The sequence below is a fragment of the Geotrypetes seraphini genome, chromosome 3 (assembly GCF_902459505.1).
Source record: "Geotrypetes seraphini chromosome 3, aGeoSer1.1, whole genome shotgun sequence".
Classification (NCBI taxonomy): domain Eukaryota; kingdom Metazoa; phylum Chordata; class Amphibia; order Gymnophiona; family Dermophiidae; genus Geotrypetes; species Geotrypetes seraphini.
In genome coordinates, this window is record NC_047086.1 from 228,707,535 (window position 1) to 228,731,408 (window position 23,874).

General features: G+C 42.5%; 1 protein-coding gene across 4 annotated transcripts in view; it reads right to left on the bottom strand.

The window, feature by feature from the left end:
- Positions 1-23,874, bottom strand: part of TIMELESS (timeless circadian regulator) — a 154,843-nt gene that overhangs the window by 109,606 nt on the left and 21,363 nt on the right. For all 4 annotated transcript variants that reach the window (XM_033937325.1, XM_033937322.1, XM_033937321.1 and 1 more), the window contains exons 7-11: positions 21,362-21,463; positions 18,110-18,265; positions 11,669-11,802; positions 5,868-5,955; positions 5,091-5,267 (exon numbers count right to left, since the gene is read on the bottom strand). In XM_033937325.1, coding sequence (XP_033793216.1) covers positions 5,091-5,267; positions 5,868-5,955; positions 11,669-11,802; positions 18,110-18,265; positions 21,362-21,463 — 657 coding nt within the window. The remainder of the gene's footprint in view (positions 1-5,090; positions 5,268-5,867; positions 5,956-11,668; positions 11,803-18,109; positions 18,266-21,361; positions 21,464-23,874) is intronic.

Here is a 23,874-nt window from a genome sequence, read left to right on the forward strand (position 1 = left end):
GGAGAAGAAAGGATCAGGTCTGGAGGCACGCAGCAGTGGTGGAGGAGAGGAAAGAGCCAGGTCCTAAAGCACGTGTAAACGAAAGGCCTGGTCTGCAGGCACAAAGAAGAGAAAAAGTCAGGTCCTGAGGCACAGGGGGATCATGGAGGAGGAGAGAAAAAACCAAGTCCTGAAGCTTGTGTTCGAGAGGAAAGGCCTGGTCTGGAGGCACAGGGAAGCAGTGGAGAAAACAGGCCAGGTCTGGAGGCACACAGCGGCAGAGGAGAAGAAAGGCTGAGTTCGTGACCAGGATAAGTGAAATGGTGACAACTTTCTTCTGTGTGTTAATCCCTATCCCAGTAGCAGTAGCCCTGGGTCTTCTCTCTGCTGCATCTTGTTTCCACTGATGCAATTTCCCGTGGGCAGGACTGAAAAAATTTACAGCAAAACAGCTGAAACTTTTTGTCTCATTGAAGCAGGGATGGCAAAATTAGAGTAGCAAGATCCTTTTTTTAAAAAAAACATTTCTTTATTCAGTTTTGCATATTACAACAAGTGTTTTGCATATTACAACAAGTGTATCAGAAAAATTCATATAATCTTATAAATACACACTTGATTTTCTTCATGAACAATTTAAGTACAATATATCATACTTATATTCATATTTTATAATGATCTAAATATTATGTAATACATTTAATATATATGACAAATGTAAATAAAATAGAAAACCCTCCAATCCCTCCCTATTTCAGAAAATCTAACCTAATACATCAATATGTATTAATTAATTAATACATATTATGAGATAAATAAAATAATACCCACCCCCATCCCCACTTAACAAATATCTTATTATGGGAAAATGTTATTAATCATTACAAAAATCTGCTAATGGTCTCCAAATCTTCTGAAATTTACCAAAGTAACCTTTCTGTGTTGCTATTGTGCGCTCCATTTTATATATATGGCATACCGAATTCCACCAAAAGTTATAACTTAATCTGTCATAATTTTTCCAATTGTATGTTATTTGTTGAATTGCTACTCCAGTCAATATGAATAAAAGTTTGTTATTATGTAACGAAATTTGACTCTTTGCTCTCATTGTTGTACCAAATAAAATAGTATCATAAGTCAAGGCTACTGGATTGTCCATCACCCTATTTATTTGAGGCCAAATTGATTTCCAAAATAATAATATAAATGGACAATACAATAAAAGATGATCTAATGTCCCAGCCTCAAGATAACAGTGCCAACATCTATTAGACTTGGAGCTATCTAATTTTTGTAAACGAACAGGGGTCCAAAAAGCTCTATGCAAAAGAAAAAACCATGTTTGTCTCATAGATACTGAAACTGTACATCTTATCCTCCAAGACCAAAGTCGTGGCCATTGAGATGCATTAATTTGATGCTTAATCTCAATGCTCCAAATGTCTCTAAAGTAGCAAGATCCTAATAAAGAGAGGTTTATCAAAGTTTACCATGCAGTTAAAGAGGGCCTCAGTTGCTATAAAACTATTTATAATTTATTTATTTAGATTTTTATCCCATTCTCCCAGAAGCTCAGAACGGGTTACAATTTGACATTCACAATCCATTTAAGAACAGAATAGTCATGACGACAATTACAGAACTATTCGAGAGTCCAGCCTAGTCATAACAAAAGAGTAATTGGAGAAAGAAAATGCTCTGTACAATCCTCCCTTGATGCCTACTTCAAGAAATCGCATCCAGTAAACCTAGCAGTGAACCCGCACCACCAAACAGTAAACCCTGACTCTCCAACACCAGGCCCAGTCTCTTCAACACCAGACCAAAAGAAAGTGTAAACCTCCTACCTTTTCTATTTAAACTATTTTAAGGACTGTTTCTTTAATGTTTTTACAGACTGTACAGGAGAACACAAATACACACAGATTCTCACATGATCCAAGTTATATACAAATCAGACTTAAAGAACAGTTTTAAAAACAGAACTCATTCTTAACCTAGGGACTTCCTATACTTTGTGCTTGTCCCATGCTTTACTAAATTCAAATATGGCCCTCATCTCTACCTCCTCTGCTGGGAAACTGCTCCACAGAAGGTGGGATTCTTTCAACTGAAAGGAAGTTCTGCAATGAGGGAGCATAAGATGAGGATAAAAGGGGATAGACTCGGGAGTAATACAAGTATTTAAATGGCAGTCAATTGTATTTACAGTTATACATGAAGGGAAATCAAGTGTATATTTTGAGATCGTATAACTTTCTATGATACACTTGTTGTAGTATGAAAAATGAATAAAAAATTTAAAAAAAAAAATTGTATTTTCTGAATATCCACAATGTACATGCATGAAATACATTTATTTACAGCTCTCACAAGCATGCATATTCATTGTAAATATTCTGAAACAGAGATTAGGTCCTTACATTGCTAATATCTTTACTAGTAGATAGATGTATCTTTCTGGACAGAAAGGTAATGCAGGGAAGTCCCCGGGTTAACTTACGTCGGACTTTCGAACCGGGGTCCTGCTTCTCCCTTCCTGTGCCAATGCGTCCTTATTCCTCCCTTCCTATCCCACGCCTTCTAGTGAAGGAAGAGGGAGTCAAAAGCTGAATTCCTTTTACATGGCTTGCGAGCATGGGGATATTACCCACTCATCCAGAATGACACACCTATTGCACTAGAAAATCTCGACTATGTTTGTTCTAAGGACTATATTGAGAATCTCTGGCTAGCAGAATCCTTATTAAATCCTTGGCTTATAAGATATCCTCCCTTTCAAACCTATTATGTGCTTTTTACACAATTAGAACATCTTCAAATGTTTTACTCAGATAATTAAGCAGTTACTTTGATAAAATGAGTGGGTAAAAGTGCCTGCACCAAACAGCACACACACTTACCTGGGCTGAGAAAAAGCAGGATAACAAAACACAAGAATTGTATTTTCCAAGCCCTATGTGCAATTTAAGCTATAAACCAGCAGTTCCCAAACTGTGGGTCATGACTATAAATGGTGTCTTAAAAGTCTCATTTGAGAGTCACAACCATGGTTGCAAAATAAAATAGAACAATAAAGATAACCATAACTTGGCCTGGGGAGGCTGATGAAAAGCAAGACTTCAGCAGCACTCGAAGCTTATGTTACAACTTGGCTTGCAACAGATGTAAGGAATAGGAAGATCTACAGTAGGTCACATCATTTTTTACACCTAAAACAAAGCTACAGATATAAAATGTTTGGGACTTTTGTGTTCCTTACTTATGTATGAACATGTATTCCTGTACTGTACTGAAGTTTATTATACGGGTTGCAACTGGAAGGAAGACCAGGGGGTGGGGCGGTCGGTAGGGGTGTGTATGGTTTTGTAGTTTTTTTTTGTTATAACATGAGCTTGTTCTCTGTTTCACCTTGTGCCTTTGCTCGTTTTCAATGTTAAGCGCAATAAAATATATTTGTTATAAAATTTTGGGGAAGTATTGCCACAGGCTTTGTTTACGTACTGCAAAGTTGGTGCAAAGTTCATAGGTGAGCACAACACAGGAGTCTGAAGATAAGATGTCAATGAATCAGTCATGGGTATGAAGTTCAAGGTTCACTTTATTGCTAGTAGCACTGTGAAGACTCACCATTGACAGTATTTTGGCATCTGTGCCTTTGTCAAGAGTGAGTGGAGAAGTAACTGGTGTCCAAAGCAAAGCAAAGGGTCACAAGTTACTCATGACCCTTAGCTTTGCTTTGCTTTGGACACCAGTTACTTCTCCGCTTGCTCTGACAATTGACCTGCATTTTTATGCTCTATGTTTATGTTTATTAAAAACTTTCTATACCACATAACAGCCTAAAAAAAGATTTAAGTCAGGGGTCTCAAAGTCCCTCCTGGAGGGCCGCAATCCAATCGGGTTTTCAGGATTTCCCCAATGAATATGCATGAGATCTATGTGCAGGCACTGCTCTCAATGCCTATTCACTGGGGAAATCCTGAAAACCCGACTGGATTGAGGCCCTCAAGGAGGGACTTTGAGACCCCTGATATAGATATATAAGATAGAGTAGCAGGAGTAAGAAAATAAAGGGAATAATTTAAAGAAGTTGCACATGAGGTCAAAAGTCTTATCTAGGGTAGGAGTGGATAAACATATCCTGCTACAGGTGCTCACTGAGTATTGCCCTGTAAATCAGCTTAGGTCTTTTGGCAAAGTTACTCATGTAGCCAAAATATGGGCTAGATCAGGGGTCTTCCAAGTCCCTCCTTGAGGGCTGCAATCCAGTCGGGTTTTCAGGATTTCCCCAATGAATATGCATGAGATCTATGTGCATGCACTGCTCTCAATGCCTATTCACTGGGGAAATCCTGAAAACCCGACTGGATTGCAGCCCTCAAGGAGGGACTTTGAGATCCCTGATCTAAGTGGTGTACAACATATAATACACATTCATCAAGAAAGGAACGCCATTTAAAAATAGAATAGAAAAGAATAAAAGCAAAAGTTTAAAAAAATTAATTTTTTCCTAAAATACTAAGCAATCAACATCTCCATAATAATAATAATTCTATTCGTATGATAGAGCAGTGATTCCCAACCCTGTCCTGGAGGAACACCAGGCCAATCGGGTTTTCAGGCTAGCCCTAATGAATATGCATGAGAGAGATTTGCATATGATGGAAGTGATAGGCATGCAAATTTGCTTCATGCATATTCATTAGGGCTAGCCTGAAAACCCAATTGGCCTGGTGTTCCTCCAGGACAGGGTTGGGAACCACTGGGATAGAGAAATCAGTCTTTGAGACTCTTGACAAAAGGCACAGACACCGAAACACTGTCGGTGTTGAATCTTCACAGTGCTACTAGCAATAAAGTGAACCTTTAACTTTATACCCGTGACGGATTCATTGACATCTTAATTCACAACTCCTCTGTTGTGTTGTGCTTCTCTCAACGTTGAAGCCTTCTTTGGGCTTTTTCTCCAGTATCAGTAAGTTCACAGGTTATTAATGAACATGTGTCATGGCCAGTCCCTGTCCTTTGAAAATGTACTTGCAGGCACATGTTCAAAATTGCTCTATATCATATCAGCTTTCAATAGTATCCATCGTTTCCCATACCTTGACGATAGCCATGAGACGGTTGTAGCAGTTCTCCAGGAAGTCAATGCAGAACTCCCGCAGAAACAGTCGGACATTGCGAGCAGACCGTCGGTGCAACTCTGCCTCCCTCGCAACCTGCCGCCGCTTTGGAACTCTCTGGACCTCCTTTCCCAGGTCATGGCTGTAATTCTTAAACTTAGATGCCAAAAGAATAGAACAAAGTTGAGAAGGGGAAGATGGAGAGGAAAGGTGAAATATAAGACTTATCTAGGAAAACATAAGGTTTGTGAAGTTTCAGGTAAAAGTGTGGGAGCCACAAGGCCCCCAAATAAATAGGTAAACTTCAAGACTCGCTCAACTATTAAGCAGAACTAGGCAGTCACCTAGCTTCTAGGAACGCCAAATAGCAGCCGCAGTCAAAAGCAAAATAATAGATCTTGGTAGCCACACAAATTCAAAATAAGGAGGTACTCTTAAGAGAAGGAAGGGTGGAAAGTTTTCAAAATAATACATTTCAACAGCTTATTCTGGGAAGGGGGGGTATAAAGATTATCATGATTACTGGGAGGGGAGGGGATGGGAAGGAGCCAGGCTGAAGGTTTGCTTAAGACACCTAACACCCTTGCACTGGCCCTGGTAAACTTGGCAGTATGGGTTGATCTATGGTACCTTTCTTCTATTGTTTATTCCTGTATCTTTATCCTCTACTTTCTTTCATGCTTAATAAATACTTAAAAGTTAAGAGTGAAAAACTCAGTCAGAAAAACCACGCACTGCTGAGAAACTAAGACTCACATTGTGGAGGCCCTTGTGAAAGACTACATCTCTCTCTCCAATGGCCTTCAGACCCTCCACGATGTAGGACCCTCCAAACCGGGAGTGTCTGGAGGAAAAAAAAAAAAGAGAGATAGGAGAGGGAAAGAAGCATAAGGGCCATTCCTGTAAAATAAGAGGGGGGTGGGAGAGTCCCTCACACCCTATAACCACATTCCTTTTTAAACAAATAACATTGAATTTGCTTTTCTGACTAGTATCATACATTGAGCTAAAGAAGTGCAACATACTGCCTGTAAAGACTAAGAACTAGATTCACTAAACTTACCGTTTATGTACCGACGGTTTTGCGATCGTTTCCCGACCTGATTCACTAAACAGCTGCTATGAAGAGCAGAAAGTTTTGTTTTCAGGCCTATTCCACCAAATTAGCGGCAGCGAGGAGAGAGTTTCCCCTACTTTATACCACCTTGGTGGGGAGGAAGATAAACTTTGTCTTACTCTATCCTGCACGGCTTCAAATACAAGTGGCGGGCAAAGATCACTTCTTCAAGGTTCGCCAGGCTAAGGATTTTATTAACACTCTCCCTGATTCTTCCCCATCAACCTGATGGCCTGCAGCTTTGATTTTTTTTTTCTGTTAAATAGTGGGGGCACTGAGGACTAGCATGTCTAGGAGGCTGTGGCCTTGGGTTTGGCCTCCTTGCATGTTTTTCTGTGGGAACGGGCCACAACCTCAGTGGACTTGGCCTGTTTCTGGTTTATCTTGTGATAACAGCAGAGGCGTAAGATAGTTTTGATTCCAATCTGGACATATATAATAACTGTATGTTTTAGGGGAAGTTGGCATGGAAGTGACCGGCTCACTTAGCAGGCATAAGGGTAGTTGGGAGGTAGGGAAGTCTTTATGGCTTTGGGGATGGGTATAAGGGGGAAGGGAAGGCTGGAGTGTGTTGTGGTGGGAGGGGGGTTGGAGAGGAGTGCAAAGACCTTGAGTGAGTGTGGAGCGCTTGGTTCAGTTTATTCTTTTTCATTGTTTTTCTTTTTATGATTTATTACTTTTCTCCTTTTCTGTGGCGTTATCTGTAGGGGTGGAGGCTAGGCTGCCCTTCTGGTGGACAGATCTGGATCATCTGTCAGTCACGTTTATTTGGGATTATGCTGAAAATCATGTCTTGGAATGTGGAGGGCATTGGGTCCCCCATTAAACTGAGTAAGATTCTGCAAATGTTAAACAGGCACAAGGCTCATGTGGCCTTATAGCAGGAGACCCGATTCAATGCATCTGAGCATGGGAAGCTTTGTAGATGGTGGGTGGGTGGGTGATTTTATAGACAGTCCTTCCCCTAATAAGAAGGCTGGAGTAATCATCCTGGTGAGAAAAGGGCTTCACTTGCAAAAGCACTGTACCAGCCGATGATAAGAGGTTGGTATGCGATTGCCCATATTATTAGACAAGAGATGGTATTAGTAAATATATACGCCCTTAATGCATTGAAAAATCCTTTTTTTAAACTATTATAAATCATTTGTAGTACCACCACTAGCCTGTACCACTGTGGTGATGGGGTGTGAGTTCAATATGGTTTATGACCCCCTGGTAGACAGATCACAACCCAGTGGCATTACTACTGTATATTATATAAGGGGGGTACCATTATTCTGTGACACGTTGATTTGATAGATTCCTGGAGATTCTTCCATCCCAAGGACCAGGATTTCACTCAAGTATCTCAATCTCATGATTTGAAATCAAGAATAGATTACTTGTTACTCTCCTCCTCTTTCTCCTCCTGAGTGAGCGCGGTGGAAAAAGGTCCGGTCTGTGTGTCAGATCACGCATTTATATAGGTGGTCCTGGAGTATCCTGGGGAACGGGTTCCCCGGCCTCTTTGGGGGTTCCCCAGGGCCCTTTATTTTGACACTAGGTTCCATGAACACCTTAGAGCAAAATGGAAAGAATATGCTCTGCTCAATAAAGAACAGCCTGTCCTTTAAGGCAGTACTGAGGGGGGGAAATTATATCCTATACTTTTCATAAGAAGAGGGCGGCACAAGCAGAAATTAGCACAAGGTTATTTAATTAGATTGCTTTGTCCCCTAAGCAATAAGGTATAACTCTACTGAACAGGGTTTTTTGGGAATGTGGTCTAGTCTGCTAATAATGATGGATGTGTTGGCACCTTTCTGCCCTCATCTTAGACGCCGGGGTTTGCCTCATGCATAGCCACACCTGATCAGTGTTACCATTGAAACTTATTTTTGGGCAAGGGACAGGTAGACTCCTGTGTGTGAACTCATAACAAGGGAGTGTTCTTTAGTTCATTATTTTTACAGACGTATGGTTATGATTCATATGGAAATACTGACACTTCAAAGATTGGGAAAATTTTATTTCCTTGACCCTGAAGGTCAGGAAGGGCTGATTGGTGTTCTCCATTGTAGGCTATGGAAGCAAAAGGATAGTTAGTGGTAGTGTGTGTGTTGAAAATTGTCATGCTATACTTCACAGAACTGCCTTTAGGTAATGTGCATCTACCTTCATCTAATTATTTCTTAGCTCTATACTTTCTATTTCTCTCATTTAAACTGTAAGGTTCATCTCCGTCTGTGTCTCTGGGGCTGAGACGCTGAAGAAGAAATTAGCTTTGCTTACTGAGGAGATCATTCCTTTTTTCACAGTCCTTACTTATTTTCACTTTATGTACTGAGAAAGGATATTTTCTCTCTTTCTAGCCTGTTCCAATTGTCCTTATTACTCTTGCTTATTCCTTGTATAGTTTGTGTGTGTTTATAGCAATGTTTTTCAGGAGCCTAGTCATTAGCTTAGCAGAAGCTTCCTCTTTGCACATATTATATACACAACTCCCTCTCTCAAGTCTGCAGCTCCTACATAGATAAAGGAATTCTTCCTTCAGTTACAATTCATACAGTGAGACAGGAAATGAATGTACGTATCTCTCTTTCCCTGTGTTAGTGTATAGTCATCAAATCCTTCCTAAAATATGTGGTTTTCATTTGCATTAAAATAAAAGCACTTTCTTTTTTTTTTTTTTGCCCTCTCTGTTCTTATCAGGTTACACTCTCTCCCCTTGCTTCTCCGTAGCTGAGGACAGTGCAGCCTGTTTCTTTCGGATTATCCCAGCAGCACTTTGTTTAAATCTATTTCTCTTTATAGGCTGTTCTAATTGTTCTTATTAGCTAAGAGTTTATTCTTGCAATTCTCTAGATGTCATGGAATCTTCCTTTTATGATATACTGTGTGTGATATAATGCTCTCTTTTATTCCTTACTCTAACTGTCCCTACTATCTGCTCTGTGTTGCAGCTTCTGCCAATACTTAGGTAAAGATATAATCATCAATTTCTTGATCAGGGTACCAACAGATTTTTAAAAATTCAAAATTACAAATAAGAAATAGAAAGAATATAACCGAAATTGATTGAAGCAGTACCACATAAGCAATGACTGGACAGTAAGCTCTTAAAAAAAAGGGGGGGCAAGCACTCCCCATTTGAGCTTCACATCTCTGAGCATGTGGAAAATGCATCAATCCATAACTGGTTTTAAGTACAGTTCTAATTTATAGGAGATACGTTGTGTGTAAATTAGTTAATACTTAGGTAAAGGCAGTCTTTTCTCCAGCAATATTCCCGAGACATATCAGATTTTTCTCCTTTGCTAGTGTTTGTTAAATCATACTATGAATTAGGGACAGCCATTAGAAAGTTTTTGGAGTGTTAAAGAAAAGTATCTTGCTTTTATTTTGCTTGTATAAGTATCTCTCACCCTCTTTTCCTGTAATTGGTAGTTGTACTACAGTGATAACACATAAATTGGATTATAAGATGTTTGGCTTGCTTGTGTATTTTTCATATATATCATCTTACTCCCCACCAACCCAGCCAGCAGATTATCTGTTCCCCTTAACTGTATCCATGATATTCTGTTTGTCTGTCTTGTCTGTTTAGATTGTAAGCTCTTTCGAGCAGGGACTGTCTTCTTTGCGACACTGTACAGTGCTGCGTGCGTCTGGTAGCACTACAGAAATAATTAATAATAGTAGTAGTAGTAGTAGTATTTAATGTATTTTGCTTCTGGAAAATAATATTTCCATGGAGAAAAAGGTATTGGGTAATTCCTGGGCACAGATGTTAGACAGATGAGTGTGAATGATATCTTGGGTATTGTGAGAGATGAATGTAGGGGCTTAGGGGACCTATGTGTGGCCCCTTATATAGCCTGGTACCATCACTCTGAAAATCATGTCTTCAAACCGAGAATACCGTTGCCTACAGTATACTCTGCACTATATTTTTCTAAGCAACCCTCAAGTGGTCCGATTGTTTGGAAATAAATTCTTTTCGTTTTTAAATTTTTTTTTATTGAAATTTAGCATATAATGAGTGATTAAATAAAATACAATGAGATTTTACAGAACAAGTAATTTAAAAATGTAAAACAAAGATGCAGAGAAGACTAAAAGCATCTATGTCAGACATGTCAAACTCTGGATCGCGTGGCGTTAAAAATTGGCCCGCCAAACATTTAAAATTTTATAGTAAATCTGGCCCGATGGCACGAACCACTACCGCCGCCGCTGCTCTTCACTCGTGTCTTCCTTCACCTGTCCTCCTCGTCAAAGCAGCCTGCTGAGGATTGCCGGCCGGATATAGTGAACCTCGCAGGCCACTGTCCACTTCGGCAGCACGTTCCCTCTGACGTGATCCTGTACATCAGAGGAGGGGCGGGATCACGTCAGAGGGAACATGCTACCAAGGTAGACAGCGGCCTGCGAGGTTCACGACGCGAGTGAAGAGCTGCAGCGGTTCGTGCCAGCGGGCCAGAGGAGACCAGGAAGCCAGGATGGAGGGGCGGTAGGAATGGCGGGTCAAATCTTTAGGTGAAACCGTGAAGAAGAAGGGGGGAAAACATACAGGCTTTCGGAACAGGGGCAGGCCCTGGTGTAGAAGTATGCGGCGGGAGAGAAGGGGTCCAGATGTGCATATGCCGGACTGAGTGGAGGGTGGAGGGTAGGGTGTTGTGGGGTGGGAAAGAAATTAAAAAAAAGAGGAGAGGGAAGCAACAGAAAGAGAGAAGTTGGATACAAGGGATGGTGTGGAGGGGAGATAGAGATACTGGATAGGAGAGTAGTTGGGAAAAGAAACAGAGAGATGGTGGACCCTGGGGTGGGGGGAAGGAGGGAGAGATGCTGGATGTAATGGTAGTTGAGAAAAGGACAGATGGTGGAGTCCATCGCTGCAGCTGCGGATATGGACATGAAAAAAAGGAAAGATGCCAGACCTCCGAGGGAGGGAAGGGGAGGACAGAAATGGAAGATGGATGGTTAGCATGGAGAAAGAAGAACACGACAAATAGGCAGGAGACCTTGGCAAACGAGTTATCAGTAGACAACCAGAGCCTGGGACCAACAAAAGGTAGAAAAAATAATTTTATTTTCTGTTTTATGATTACAATATTTATTTTGTTTACACCACAGAGCTGGTGTGGGGTTAGAGAAGTTGTAACCCTATACTTCTACTAAGACTAAGCCTTAGTCACTTAGGGGTACGCTAAATCGGTTAGCGTACCTTAATTAAAGGACCCCTAATTATATTAATTAAAAATTTGGCCTGCGGATTAGCCTTTTTTTCAGATTTCGGCCCCTTATGTGTTTGAGTTTGACACCCCTGATCTATGTAGACAATTTTAAATATACATATGTAACCATACAAAGAGCAAAGTAAATTCTTGGTTGTCCTCATCTAGAAGGCAACATATTTTCTGTACTACTTTCATACTAAACTCCACCCTAGACTTGCCTGGTTCCACGCTGGAATACTCTGGTTTTGTTTTCTGCTGCTTCTCGCTGCCTTAGGATTTCAAGATCTCTCACATCATTACCTCCATCCTTGGATGAGCGAGCCTGACCTGTGGTCGCCAGCTGTTCTGGGTTCTAGGAGAAGTATGAGAAGGAGAAATTTGATTCTTACCTGCTAATTTTCTTTCTTTTAGTCCCTCTAGAATGGCACAGAATGGATGGGTTTACGCTCCTCTGCCAGCAGGTGGAGACTGAGAACACATTGACTTTTGGCAGTAGTACAAGTGGGCTGTGCATAGCCAAGCAGAAAATAACTAAGAACTATAAACAGACCAACACCACACCAAGAAGGCGAAGACTAAATAGCTGTCCAGATTGGACATAACAACCCTGTTGAGTAATGATCAGAACAAGAACTTTCAAAAGTGTCCCCACAATTCGCCAGCTAAACCAGCTGAACCAAATGCCACTGCTCTTAACATGTTCCCCACAAACTAAAAACAACCAGAAAAAACCCCCCATACTCTTCAAAAATCAACCATCAAAGAAAATGGCAGGGCGGGATCTGTGCCAGTCTGGAGTGATGAAAAGAAAGAAAATTAGGAGGTAAGAACCTAATTTCTCCTTCTTTAGTGTCTCTCCAGACCTGCACAGAATTGATGGGACATACCAAAGCAATACCAATCAGGGTGGGACCCCTGAAGAGCCGCCACAAAAACACTCACCAAACACTGTGTCCTGATGCACCTGAATGTCCACACAGTAGTCGCGATCATGCTTTACATATTTCATATTCTTTAATTTTAAAATTATAACATGCATTTGATAACATTAATTTTCATTATATAATGTTATAGTATGTGTCTTTTAACAAAATGATTTGTCTAGTAATTTGATAGCTTTGATTGTCCTGCTGCCTCAGAAATAAGTCATTTTTTTCAGTTATTTTAACTATATTATTCTGTGTGTTTATGTCTTATTATGGCTTCCAGGCCGAGACCCCACTCACCAGGGTACAGCACATGCCGACTGAAGAAGTCTGCCTGGACATTCTCCACTCCCACTATGTGGGACGCTGAGAGATCCAGAAGGTGAGCTTCTGCCCACTCCATGAGAAGAGACATCTCCTACACTATTAGATGACTCTTTTTTCCCCCCCCTAACAATTGACTCTAAGGTGTAGCCACTGGCCTGGCACTGTCCGAGAGAACCTTGACTGACTTGTCCTCCAGCAACAACTGGAAGGCTACCAACACCAACCACATAAGGCTGCCGCTACCACAACCATAATTTTGGTGAAAGTCTGCGGAGCTGTGGCCAGACAAAACCGATAGTGCTTTCCCAAAATCGCAAAGTAAAGGAATCCCTGATGGGAGGCCCGAATCAGAATATGAAGATAGGCCTCCGTGAGGTCAAGGGAAGTCAGAAATTTTCCAGGCTGAAATGCTAGAATCATGGACTTCATGGTCTCCATGCGAAAAGACAGAACCCAGAGTGTCCTGTTGACACTTTTCAGATCCAAAATGGGCTGAAAAGACCTTCTTTCTTGGGCACCCTCTGGAAACTTAAATCCATTAAAGCATACTTTGATAACTCTGCCTTCAGAATCTTGGTACAATCCCTCATATTAAGTCAACTCGACTACTGTAACATCGCCTACTTAGCAATCCCCCAAAAGAATATGCGACGATTACAACTAATGCAAAACACTGCGGTCAGACTAATCTTCGGTCTAAAGAAGTTCGATCACATGACGCCATACTTCAAACAGCTACACTGGCTGCCGATGGAAGCTCGTGTAAAGTTTAAGTTCGCCTGCCTCTGTTTTAAAGTTTTCTACGGTCTAACCCCTAAATACATCACTGACCTATTCTCCTTCTCAGCCAACAAACACAAGAGAAGCTCCCACTCGCACTTCGTTTCTCCCCCGGTTAGAGGATGCAAACTAAAAAAAACACCATGAGCATCTTCTCTCACATCAGGCTGCTCTATGGGGTAAAGACCTAGAACAACTCCTATTGCCCACCACTTATGAGGTATTCAGGAAACGCCTCAAAACTCACCTATTCCTGAAATACCTAGACAGCTGACCCACTTCCCTCCTTCCCCTCTCTTGCCCTTTCTCCCCATTGTTCCCACATCCCTTAAGTTAACTCAACTTGTACGTCAACTCAACTTGTACCCCACTAATCTTCTGTAAACCGCATAGAACTTAACGGTTATTATTGGATCCAAGATGTTCATTCCTTGACTGCTGCAGTGAGGACGGCGTTGAAGTTTTTCTTTCTTTCTTTCTCTAATAATGCCGAAAAGACGAGGAAGGAACACCGGAGGAGCCTCCCGGCGACCCTTAACCCCAGTGGTTACTATTGATGATTTTCTCCGACGCCTACAACGGGAACAAGAAGGGTCGGGTGCTAGCTCGTTGGGGATACCCCCGGAGAGTAGTGCGGTGGGTTCCCCTGAGCATGATGTCACTCTTAGCCCCGACGTTAGTACGCCACCCCTCCAACCTACGCCACAAGCTGCCAGCTCTCCACAGGACCAGAATCCACCTGAGGAGGTGGTTATTTCTTTGTCCACAGAGGCTAGTATGGAGGGCTCGCTGAATATGACAACGGGACTTGCGACCGGGACAACAGAGGTTGGAGGAATATAAGACATCACTGAGGTAAAGCTAATTTCAGAACATTTAGATACTACACCATTACAACTTTTCTCACCTACAAAACCTCCTACAGTCACACTCGAAGCATTATGGGACTTGGTAGTGAATCTGGGGAATTCCTTAAATCCTCAAATAAAAAGTTTGGATAAAGAATTAAAAGAACAAAAGGAAGAAATAAAAGTTTTAAAGCAGGATATGTTACAATTTAAAACTGAGACACAAAATACAAATAAGGAGCTAATGCTACTGAAACAAAATCAAGATATGTTGGTTAAAGATAATATATTACTCAGGAAGAAGTTGGAAGTGCAGGAGAATAATGGTCGTATAAATAACTTGAGATTTATAAATTTTCCAAGAATCCTGTCAACTTCTCCTAGAGAAATGGTGAAAAGATATTTTATGGAAATTTTGGAAATTCCTGAAAACTCCTTACCTCCTCTTACAAGAGTGTATTACCTACCTGCTAAGCCCAAATCCAAAGAAGAAGAAAAAATTGAGGAACCCCGGGAGAGGTCAATTGACATTTCGGCAATACTGGAACAATCAGATAGGGAACTGGCTGTTCCAGCTACTCTCTTGTTGTCTGTTGCTTTGGCTCCAGACAAGGATTGGATATTAAAACTTTTCTTTAAAAATAGATCCAAAGACTTTCTGGGGCAGCATATTCAGATTTTTCCTGATGTCTCTAGAGAGACTCAGAAAAGAAGGAAAGAATTTTTAATTCTAAAACCTGGAGTGACTCAAATAGGGGGTATTTTCTTTTTGAGATATCCATGTAAATGTGTAGTTAGATATTTATCATTTAAGTATATATTTACAGAGCCATCTCAACTGATTAGCTTTCTCTCAATGAAACGTCTAGAAAAAGGAATAACAATATAACAACGTCTAAGGAAAGTTAGTTCCCTGCACTTTAGTCAGATAAGGATTTTTCTTATTTAACTGATTTGAATTATATATGTTCTACTCTTAATTATGGATCCAATAATATTGAGGACTAGTGTGAGATCAGCTAGATTAGAAGTTCCTTGTAGTAATATTGATTTTGGAATGTTGATTTGGTGTGTTGTTTGATCTCACTTTGCTGTACAAGATGTATACGCTTGGAAATATTGTAAAAAATTTTATAAATAAATAAATAAAAAAAGAACTTAACGGTATTGCGGTATATAAACTGTTATTATTATTATTATTAAATAGAGTACCTGCCAGTGCAAATCTCCTGAGGAGGAACCAGAACCACCGCTTTAAGGTCCAGCAACCTTTCCAGAGTCTGTCAAAATGCCCACTTCTCCAAGTCACCCGACAAGGAGAAGACAGGAAAAGCTCCACCCCAGTAAAAATCCCACAATCAGGCGCCTACCGAAACCGAGAGAAGGACCCGCAACAAGTCATTGGGTTGGATGGGCGGAAGATGGACCACTGGAGAAATCATGCCCCCTCGGTGGGTTCCCCGAAAGGACTGCATACGCTGAAAGAATCGCCCTCTGGAAGGAAAGGAGGCCAAACTCCGGCCCAGGCAATATTGATGAAATTCATGCAGACGCCCACGGCTGGCGCCACTTTGAGACGCCGGCCAAGGTCGGTCCTCCGGAAGTGGAGGCACCTTAGAGTATCACTCAAGGCCTGAACAAACATCCAACTCCTCCCCAAAAAGGATGGAACCCCAAAAAGGAAATTTACTGAGTTTAGCATTAAAGGCCACATCCGCTGACCAACCCTGCAGCCAGAGGATACGATGAGTGGCAACTCTGAGGGCCATGGACTTGGCAAAAGCCCACATTAAATCATACATGGCATCCAAAAGATAAGAAGTGCAGAGCTCAATCTTAGCCACCTTCTGATCCACCAAAGACCAATCTGCAGACTCCCTGTCAAGGACCCGCTCAAACCACCAGAAACTAGCCCAGGCCACCAGACTGCCACAAATCGCCGTTTGGGCAGCCAAAGAAGCCACGTCAAAACTCTGCTTAAAAAGAGACTCCATCTTAAGGTCCTGAGGGTTCCTCAAGGCTGAACCGCCTTCAACTGGTACCATATGCCTACGAGCAATGGCTGAGACCACCGCATCCACAATAGGAGGCTTAAAAATATCCCTATCAGGAATGGGGTAGAGTCTGGCCATAGACTGCGCCAAGCAAAAGGGCGTGTTCAGAGTCTTCCACTGTGCATGCACCACATCCCTAATATCCTGTTGGATACAAAAAGAATGGAAGGACGAATGGATCCCTCGAAGCAGAGGGTCCACAACTCGAGTGGGGTCCTTAGCTTCTTCCTCAAAATGCAAAACCGAAGACACCTGAAGAATAAGCTCCTGCAGCTCTTCCCAGTGAAAAATGTCCATGACCAATGCATCCTCACCAACCAGTGTCTCAGAAAAGCAACCATCCACAGCATCCTTCCCCCTCCCCCCCCCCAAAAGTATCATGAGGATCCACCAAAAGGTTCAAGTCCTCATTAGGTGAAACCGGATCAGAAAGGAAAAATTCCTTGTCCCAAGACACTTGTGGACGCATGAACAAAGACGGAGGCAGATGCCAAGGCGGGCTGAACAGGATCAGACTCCGCAGGCAACTCCTCCCCCCCTCCCCGAAGAATCTGAGACCCCCGGGGAAAAAGCAGGATCCCAGCCGCCTACAAGTAAGCTTTGAGCATGGCTAAAACAAAATCAGGGGAAATAACCCCCGGTGGCAAAGAAACACTCTGTTCCTGTCTTTCTAAAACAGGAGGAAGGTGACCTGAGGCCACAAGCAAAATGATGGAGCTTCCCGCCAAAAGCCAAGAAAAAATCTCCCTGAAGCCTGTAGTGGAAAAGAGGCCTGAAAAGACCCAGCCCCTAAAGCAGGAAAGCCAGCAGAGGCAGCTACAATGATAAGGGAAACCTTATTTCCCTGACTGCTGGCGACTGGGGAAATCCCTGTGATGTTAGGGGAAGCCCGTGCTTCCCCACTGCCTGCAGCCGACAAGCAGTGCATGTGCAAGGGGGAACCCGACTTGCCAGCACCCGAAGCTGACGAGGCTTCCCACTCGGTGCGGCCAGAGCACTTCGCGCATTTCCCGGCCGCATCAACCGCTTGTCGAGCACACACTGAGCACTTTCTCAGTCTCTTGAAAGTGCTCATTGTGAACCGCTAAGGGAAGGAAAACAAAACTGCCGGTTAGCAATTAAAATCAATTAAGGCTAGTTTAAAGCTTCCTTTTAGACAGGCTGCCTCAGGACTTTTTTTTACACCAAGTAAAAACTTTACAGAACAAAAGAGCAGACCCCACTGGTTCTCAAAGCTATAGTCTTTTCCTGACAGTGGCAAGGCATACAGCTGAGGCACTAAATTTGAGGGCCCCCCAAGTTCTCTCCAGCCACTAAAAGGGACAAGAAAAAATGCCACTGATCACAAACAGGCCTAAAACTAGCAAAGGGAAAGACTGCACAGGCTTACCACCTCCATCTGCTGGAGACTGAGAACAGACTGATTGTAGATGGGACTGCACAGTCCACTTGTACTACTGCCAAAAAATCAATCTCCATCTGCTGGCAGAGGAGAGTAAACCAATTCGTTCTGTGCCGGTCTGGACTCTGGACGGACCTAAAGAAATGAATGAGTTTATCAGTATACTCCTACATCTACAATCTTTCTCCCCTCAAGTCTGCAGAAATTCACTCCCAGCTCGTAATATTTTGATCCATGATCCCCTCCTTTTCCCCATGTACATATGTACCTGCTTGGACTGGGTAGAAAGGCGTAGAAAGAAAAAGGGGGTCTGTTTCCATACCTGGTCTCGGAACATGAGGGATATGATTTCCAGCACATGCATACTCCACTGTTGCTCAGTCTGCGAGCTGGCCAGGAACTTGAGGAGGTCATCCATGCCACTTATGTGCATCCCCCACAGCACTTTGTCATGAGTGCTAGCATCATCATCTACACTCTAAGAGAAGACAGGCAATAAGACAAGTCTTCTTTCTCTCCTCCTTCCACCCCCCCCACCCCCCATCCAAAAAAAAGACTTAAATGCCATGCAATTCCCCTTTACACATGGCATGCTTTTTGGAATTAATTTTAAATATTTCAGCTACATTATTCCTGGATACAGATGTGTTCAATGAGGCTTCCTTTGACTACTAAAAACACTGATAATCTCAACCACTGTGATGTCCCCTCTTGAGCCACTTCCAGTGCAACTCTTCAGCCAGTCACTGGGAGTGATGAAGACAATAGTGAGGGACATCTCAGCAGTAACCTCAGCTCCAAGAAAAAGAAATCTGAGCCAGGAATTGAGCCCAGAATATGTTTTACTGTACATGCAGATGTAAGAAGTCATTAGTTCAAATACCTGTTCCTGTCCACTGGGCTGGATGGGATAAAGACTGAGTTTTTGTGACACACACATTTATATACAGTATCAAGCGACTCCCATACCAAGTCCAAAGCACACCCATATTTTCAAAAATGTTGAAAAGCAAACCAGCTTCCAGGGGAACAAGCAGTATAGATACGAGAACAAGCAATGTAGTTATGGGAGGGTCTCTTTAAGGCTAAAAGAAAATAGACTGAAAGTCTCACTCAGAGGAGGCTCATGAGGGGACGGAGACACACAACAGGGCCCATATATCAATGCCAATGCTGCCTGCAGCTCCCACACTCCAGGGCTCACGTATCTAGGAAAGAGACAAGTGATGTTTCTTAGCTATAACCAGGGTTCTCTGTAGGCAGCCACACTTCTTGATGCTGTCATCAACTGAACTACTATGATAAGTTCTCCTCCAGCTCAACAGAAGTTTTTCTAGACTTTTGAGCCTACAGCTATGGGGATATTATCCATCTGTCTAGAATGTCTCACCTATAGCACCAGAAAGAGACTTTGTAAAGCACATTGCATTGGTTCCTGGGAATAAATATTTTTCAGATAAGTGACTGTTTTTCATGATAATTTATATTACTGATATTGTTTTAACTGCCTAGCAAATTTCAGCTGCATTTCGCCATGTTAAAATCTGGTGTAGTTACAACGTATGGTATTAATATTAAATTGGCAGGTGCTGAGAGCATGATGTGATGATGGTTTCCAAAACTATCGGTCTTTTTTACTAATTTATGACCTTTGAGTTGAATCACTGAGCACATTGCACAATATTATTCACTTTTGAAATATCATTTAATAGTTTTAAATAGATATCTAAAAAAAAATTTTTTGCAGCACTATTGTATTATTGTATTTGTGAGTGCTGTAGTTAGAAATATATTTCCTAATTAAATGGAAGTTTGGGAAATATGCATCCTATCCTTCACCTCCCTTCCCTCCCCATCCTCACTCCCTTGGTAACAATAATACTCTAACAGTTAGGTTTCAGAGAGCTGAAATTTTTGGATCTTGGCTCAAATTATTTGAGCAGCCCTGGACTAAAGGTACTAGAGGGGAGCAAGAGAACCCCCTCCTCTCCACACACAGAGGCTCAGAAAAATCTAAGACGACTTCTAAGCTGGAAGAGAGTTCTGGCTCACTGTCCATATCATCATCAAATAGTGGAGCTGTATCCCCCTGCTTGTCTGCCAAGAATGAACATTTGCACATGCTCAGAAAAGAATTCTTCATGTTTTATAGCCACCACTGATGCTCCGCATTACTGCGAGTTGCTGAGAGCAGAGCCCTTATGTTGGCCTGGACCTCAGCATCAGACTGTGGTGACTCTTTTCCATGGCACACTTGATCAGGTCTCAAATCATACTGAAAACATAACGGTCACAGATGTATAAACGTGTGCTGTTCCATCTAGACCAGTGTGCCACAACTTTTTTTGGCTGGTAGCACACTAAACCCGGAAGTGCATGGATGTCGACGCGATAATGTCATCCGCACACGTGACATCATCATGTCAACATCTGCGCATGTGCGGAGGCACTCCGGTTGCGACCTTGACACTGTAACTTCGGTGAAGGATCCAGGAGGAGGGGTGCTGCAGGGAGAGGAAGAGAGTCTTCCGCGTCAGCTGACTGCCTACAGGACATGCCTTTCGCTGCGAGTCAGACGATGGCGAGAGGCACATCCTATAAGAGTCGGACGATGGCGAGAGGCACATTCTATAAGTCTCGGACAATGGCGAGAGGCACATCCTATAAGAGTCGGACGATGGCGAGAGGCACATTCTATAAGTCTCGGACAATGGCGAGAGTCACATTCTATAAGAGTTGGACAATGGCGAGAGTCACATTCTATAAGAGTCGGACAATGGCGAGAGTCACATCCTATAAGAGCCGGACGATGGCGAGAGTCACATTCTATAAGAGTCGGACAATGGCGAGAGGCACATCCTATAAGAGTCGGACAATGGCGAGAGTCACATTCTATAAGAGTCGGACAATGGCGAGAGTCACATCCTATAAGAGCCGGACGATGGCGAGAGTCACATCCTATAAAAGAGTCAGACGATGGCGAGAGTCACATCCTATAAGAGTCGGACGATGGCGAGAGGCACATCCTATAAGAGTCGGACAATGGCGAGAGGCACATCCTATAAGAGTCGGACAATGGCGAGAGTCACATTCTATAAGAGTCGGACAATGGCGAGAGTCACATCCTATAAGAGCCGGACGATGGCGAGAGTCACATCCTATAAAAGAGTCAGACGATGGCGAGAGTCACATCCTATAAAAGAGTCAGACGATGGCGAGAGTCACATCCTATAAGAGCCGGACGATGGCGAGAGTCACATCCTATAAAAGAGTCAGACGATGGCGAGAGTCACATCCTATAAGAGTCGGACGATGGCGAGAGTCACATCCTATAAGAGTCAGACGATGGCGAGAGTCATATTCTATAAGAGTCGGATGATGGCGAGAGGCACATCCTATAAGCAGTCAGCAGCTGGTGTCTCTCCTCCTTATCGGCGTCTCATTGGGGCACACCTGGAATCTGCTGCGGCACCCTAGCGTGCCACAGCACACAGTTTGCAATACACTGATCTAAACAAAAAATAAATCTGCACAAGACCTAAAGAAAAGATGAAAGAAGACAGCATTGCCATACCTTCTCTTCCTCAGGGTCAGCAGGAATGTGCAAAATGTTTCTAATCAGCAGCAAAATTCGTTCAATCAACAGATTATCCTCATCCTCTCTCTGCTCCCAATCCTAAGATTAAAAAGACAAAAAAAGGATTCTCATCATCCAATACTAAACCTATGGAGAGCTGAATAAGCAACAGAACCAAATGAGAAGCACCATTGCAAAAGGTGAGATGGAAGTAAGGGAAGATTAGTTTCTTACCTCAATAATCTTCTTTCTAGTAGAAGGGCACAGTAAGCTTGACAAGTGGGTTTCTTCCCTTCACCCATGAGGTTTGCAGAAGGCATCATTTACATTTTTCAACTCTGCCGCCTTGGGTCACTGGGCAGTGCCTCAGTTTGTACCAAAGCAATGGATAACCCATAAGAAGAAAAAAAAAATCAAAGAGAGCAGGGGAACTCCCCAAAAATTCAAGTCTTTTCTGCTCTGCAACAAGAACAATTAATTAAACCAATGGATACATATCATAAACAAAGATGGAACCAAACAAACCAACTACCTAATTGCAACCAGTACTAACATTTATGTAGTTCCTATAGCCTCTGGTTCCTACAGCCTTAATCCATGACCCAAGAATAAGGTGAATGTACCCTAATCCAATGCCTCCAGTTCCTTGTTTGTTTGTTTATTTCTAACCTGCCCTTATCTAGGAATATATTTCTATATACCTTCAATGCACTCTGAATGTATCCCTCTAACACACTGCCTATTAACACCTACCGCCTAGTCTAATGTCTCCAGTCAAATTGTAAACACACCTCTATAACCCTTAATCAAATTCTCCAGTATGTTGTGAATATACCCAAATCCCATGTCTCCAAAATATTGTAAATGTAACCTGTTCTGGGCTCCTGGGGAGGACGGGTTATAAAACTAAATAAATAAATAAACTGAGGTAAGAATCTTCCCTTCCAGTGCAAAAGGTACAGTAGGCTTGACAAGTGGGATGTTACCAAAGCAGTCCCCAGAGTCTAGGGCAGGGCAATATTGCATGCTCCAAGGACCGCCTCTGTAAAACTTTGTAAAAGTATAGCGGGTAGGCCATGTATCTGTTCTACAAATCTCAGGTGGAATTGCCTCAAATTCTGCTTATGACAAGACCACACCTCGGGTGGAATGCACTTTCAAGGAAATTGGCGACTGTTTACCACAGCCATCATATACAGATGAAATAGCCATGCGAATCCAACTGGAAATGGCCACCTTCAAGGCTTGCTTTCCCCATTTGGTTAACACAAAGAAATGCTCTGAAAGACTAAATTCATTCATCACTTTGAGATAACAGAAAACTCTCCTCACGTCTAGTTAACGCCAAGACTGTCTTTCTTTATGCCTGTGGAATGAACACCAGAGGCCGGACTTCCTGATTTACATGGAAGAAAAAGACCACTTTTGGTAGAAAAGGAGGACACAGTGTGTAAATACACACCTGCCTTCATAAATCTGAGGAAGGGCTTTCTGCATGAGAGAGCCTGGAGCTCTTAAACCCTTCTCACTGAGGCGATACTAACCAGGAAAACCATCTAGACTAATATCCAACAATGATTCATTCTGTAAGGATTCAAACAGGCTTTACTGAGGGCCCATAAAACAATATTAAGATACCACATAGAGGATGATTGTCACGTGGGAGGATGCCACTACAATGCTCCCATTAGTAATCTGGTAATGTCAGGATGGAGAGTTAAGGATCCTTTCTTCACTCAAGTTCTAAAGCACGAGAGGCTCGACACCTGCACCTTGCAAAAACCAACCTCCAGGCCCTTTTCAAGACCATCCTGAAGGAACGACAGGATTATGGATATGGGAGTCAAAACACGGCTCCACCTTCTCCACGGCTCCACCTTCTGATCCATACACCAGCGCTGAAAAGTCTTTCAATGCTTAACATAAGCCATGATAGAAACTAATTTTTTGGATCGTAGAAGGGTAGTTATGACTACCTCCAAATATCTTTTCCATGCCAAGGCTGTGCACTCAAGGACCACGCCCTAAGTCCAAAGTGCTCTGGATCTTGCAGGATAATCATTTCCTGCACCACTAGAATCACCAACCCATGATGGGTCACTATTCTTCAAATGACCCAGCCTACCATATGCCACGGGAAGACATGTCCAACAGCTCTTCTGTTGGTCAAGGCTTGACTAGGGCATCCATACCTTCACTTCTTGGCTTGAATTGCTGCCTGGAGTACCAGAGACTTTCTTATTGTCTGTCGATCATTGGCCTTCCCCAGTGCTTTACAATTTTATGGAAAGCACTCTAGATCCAGGGTCTTGCGACAGAGTCGGCTTGTGTCACCAGCACATACTTTGACACACTTCCACTGCCCAGGGCAATTGCCTCTGGACCTTATCCGTTTTGCGGAGACCAGAATAATAATAGTGCACTCTCAAGAGGCTTTACGTTTGGCCAAGGCTCTCCCTTATATAGTTGGTATGCACCAAAAAGGGTTTGTTGCTCAGAGACATTCTTCC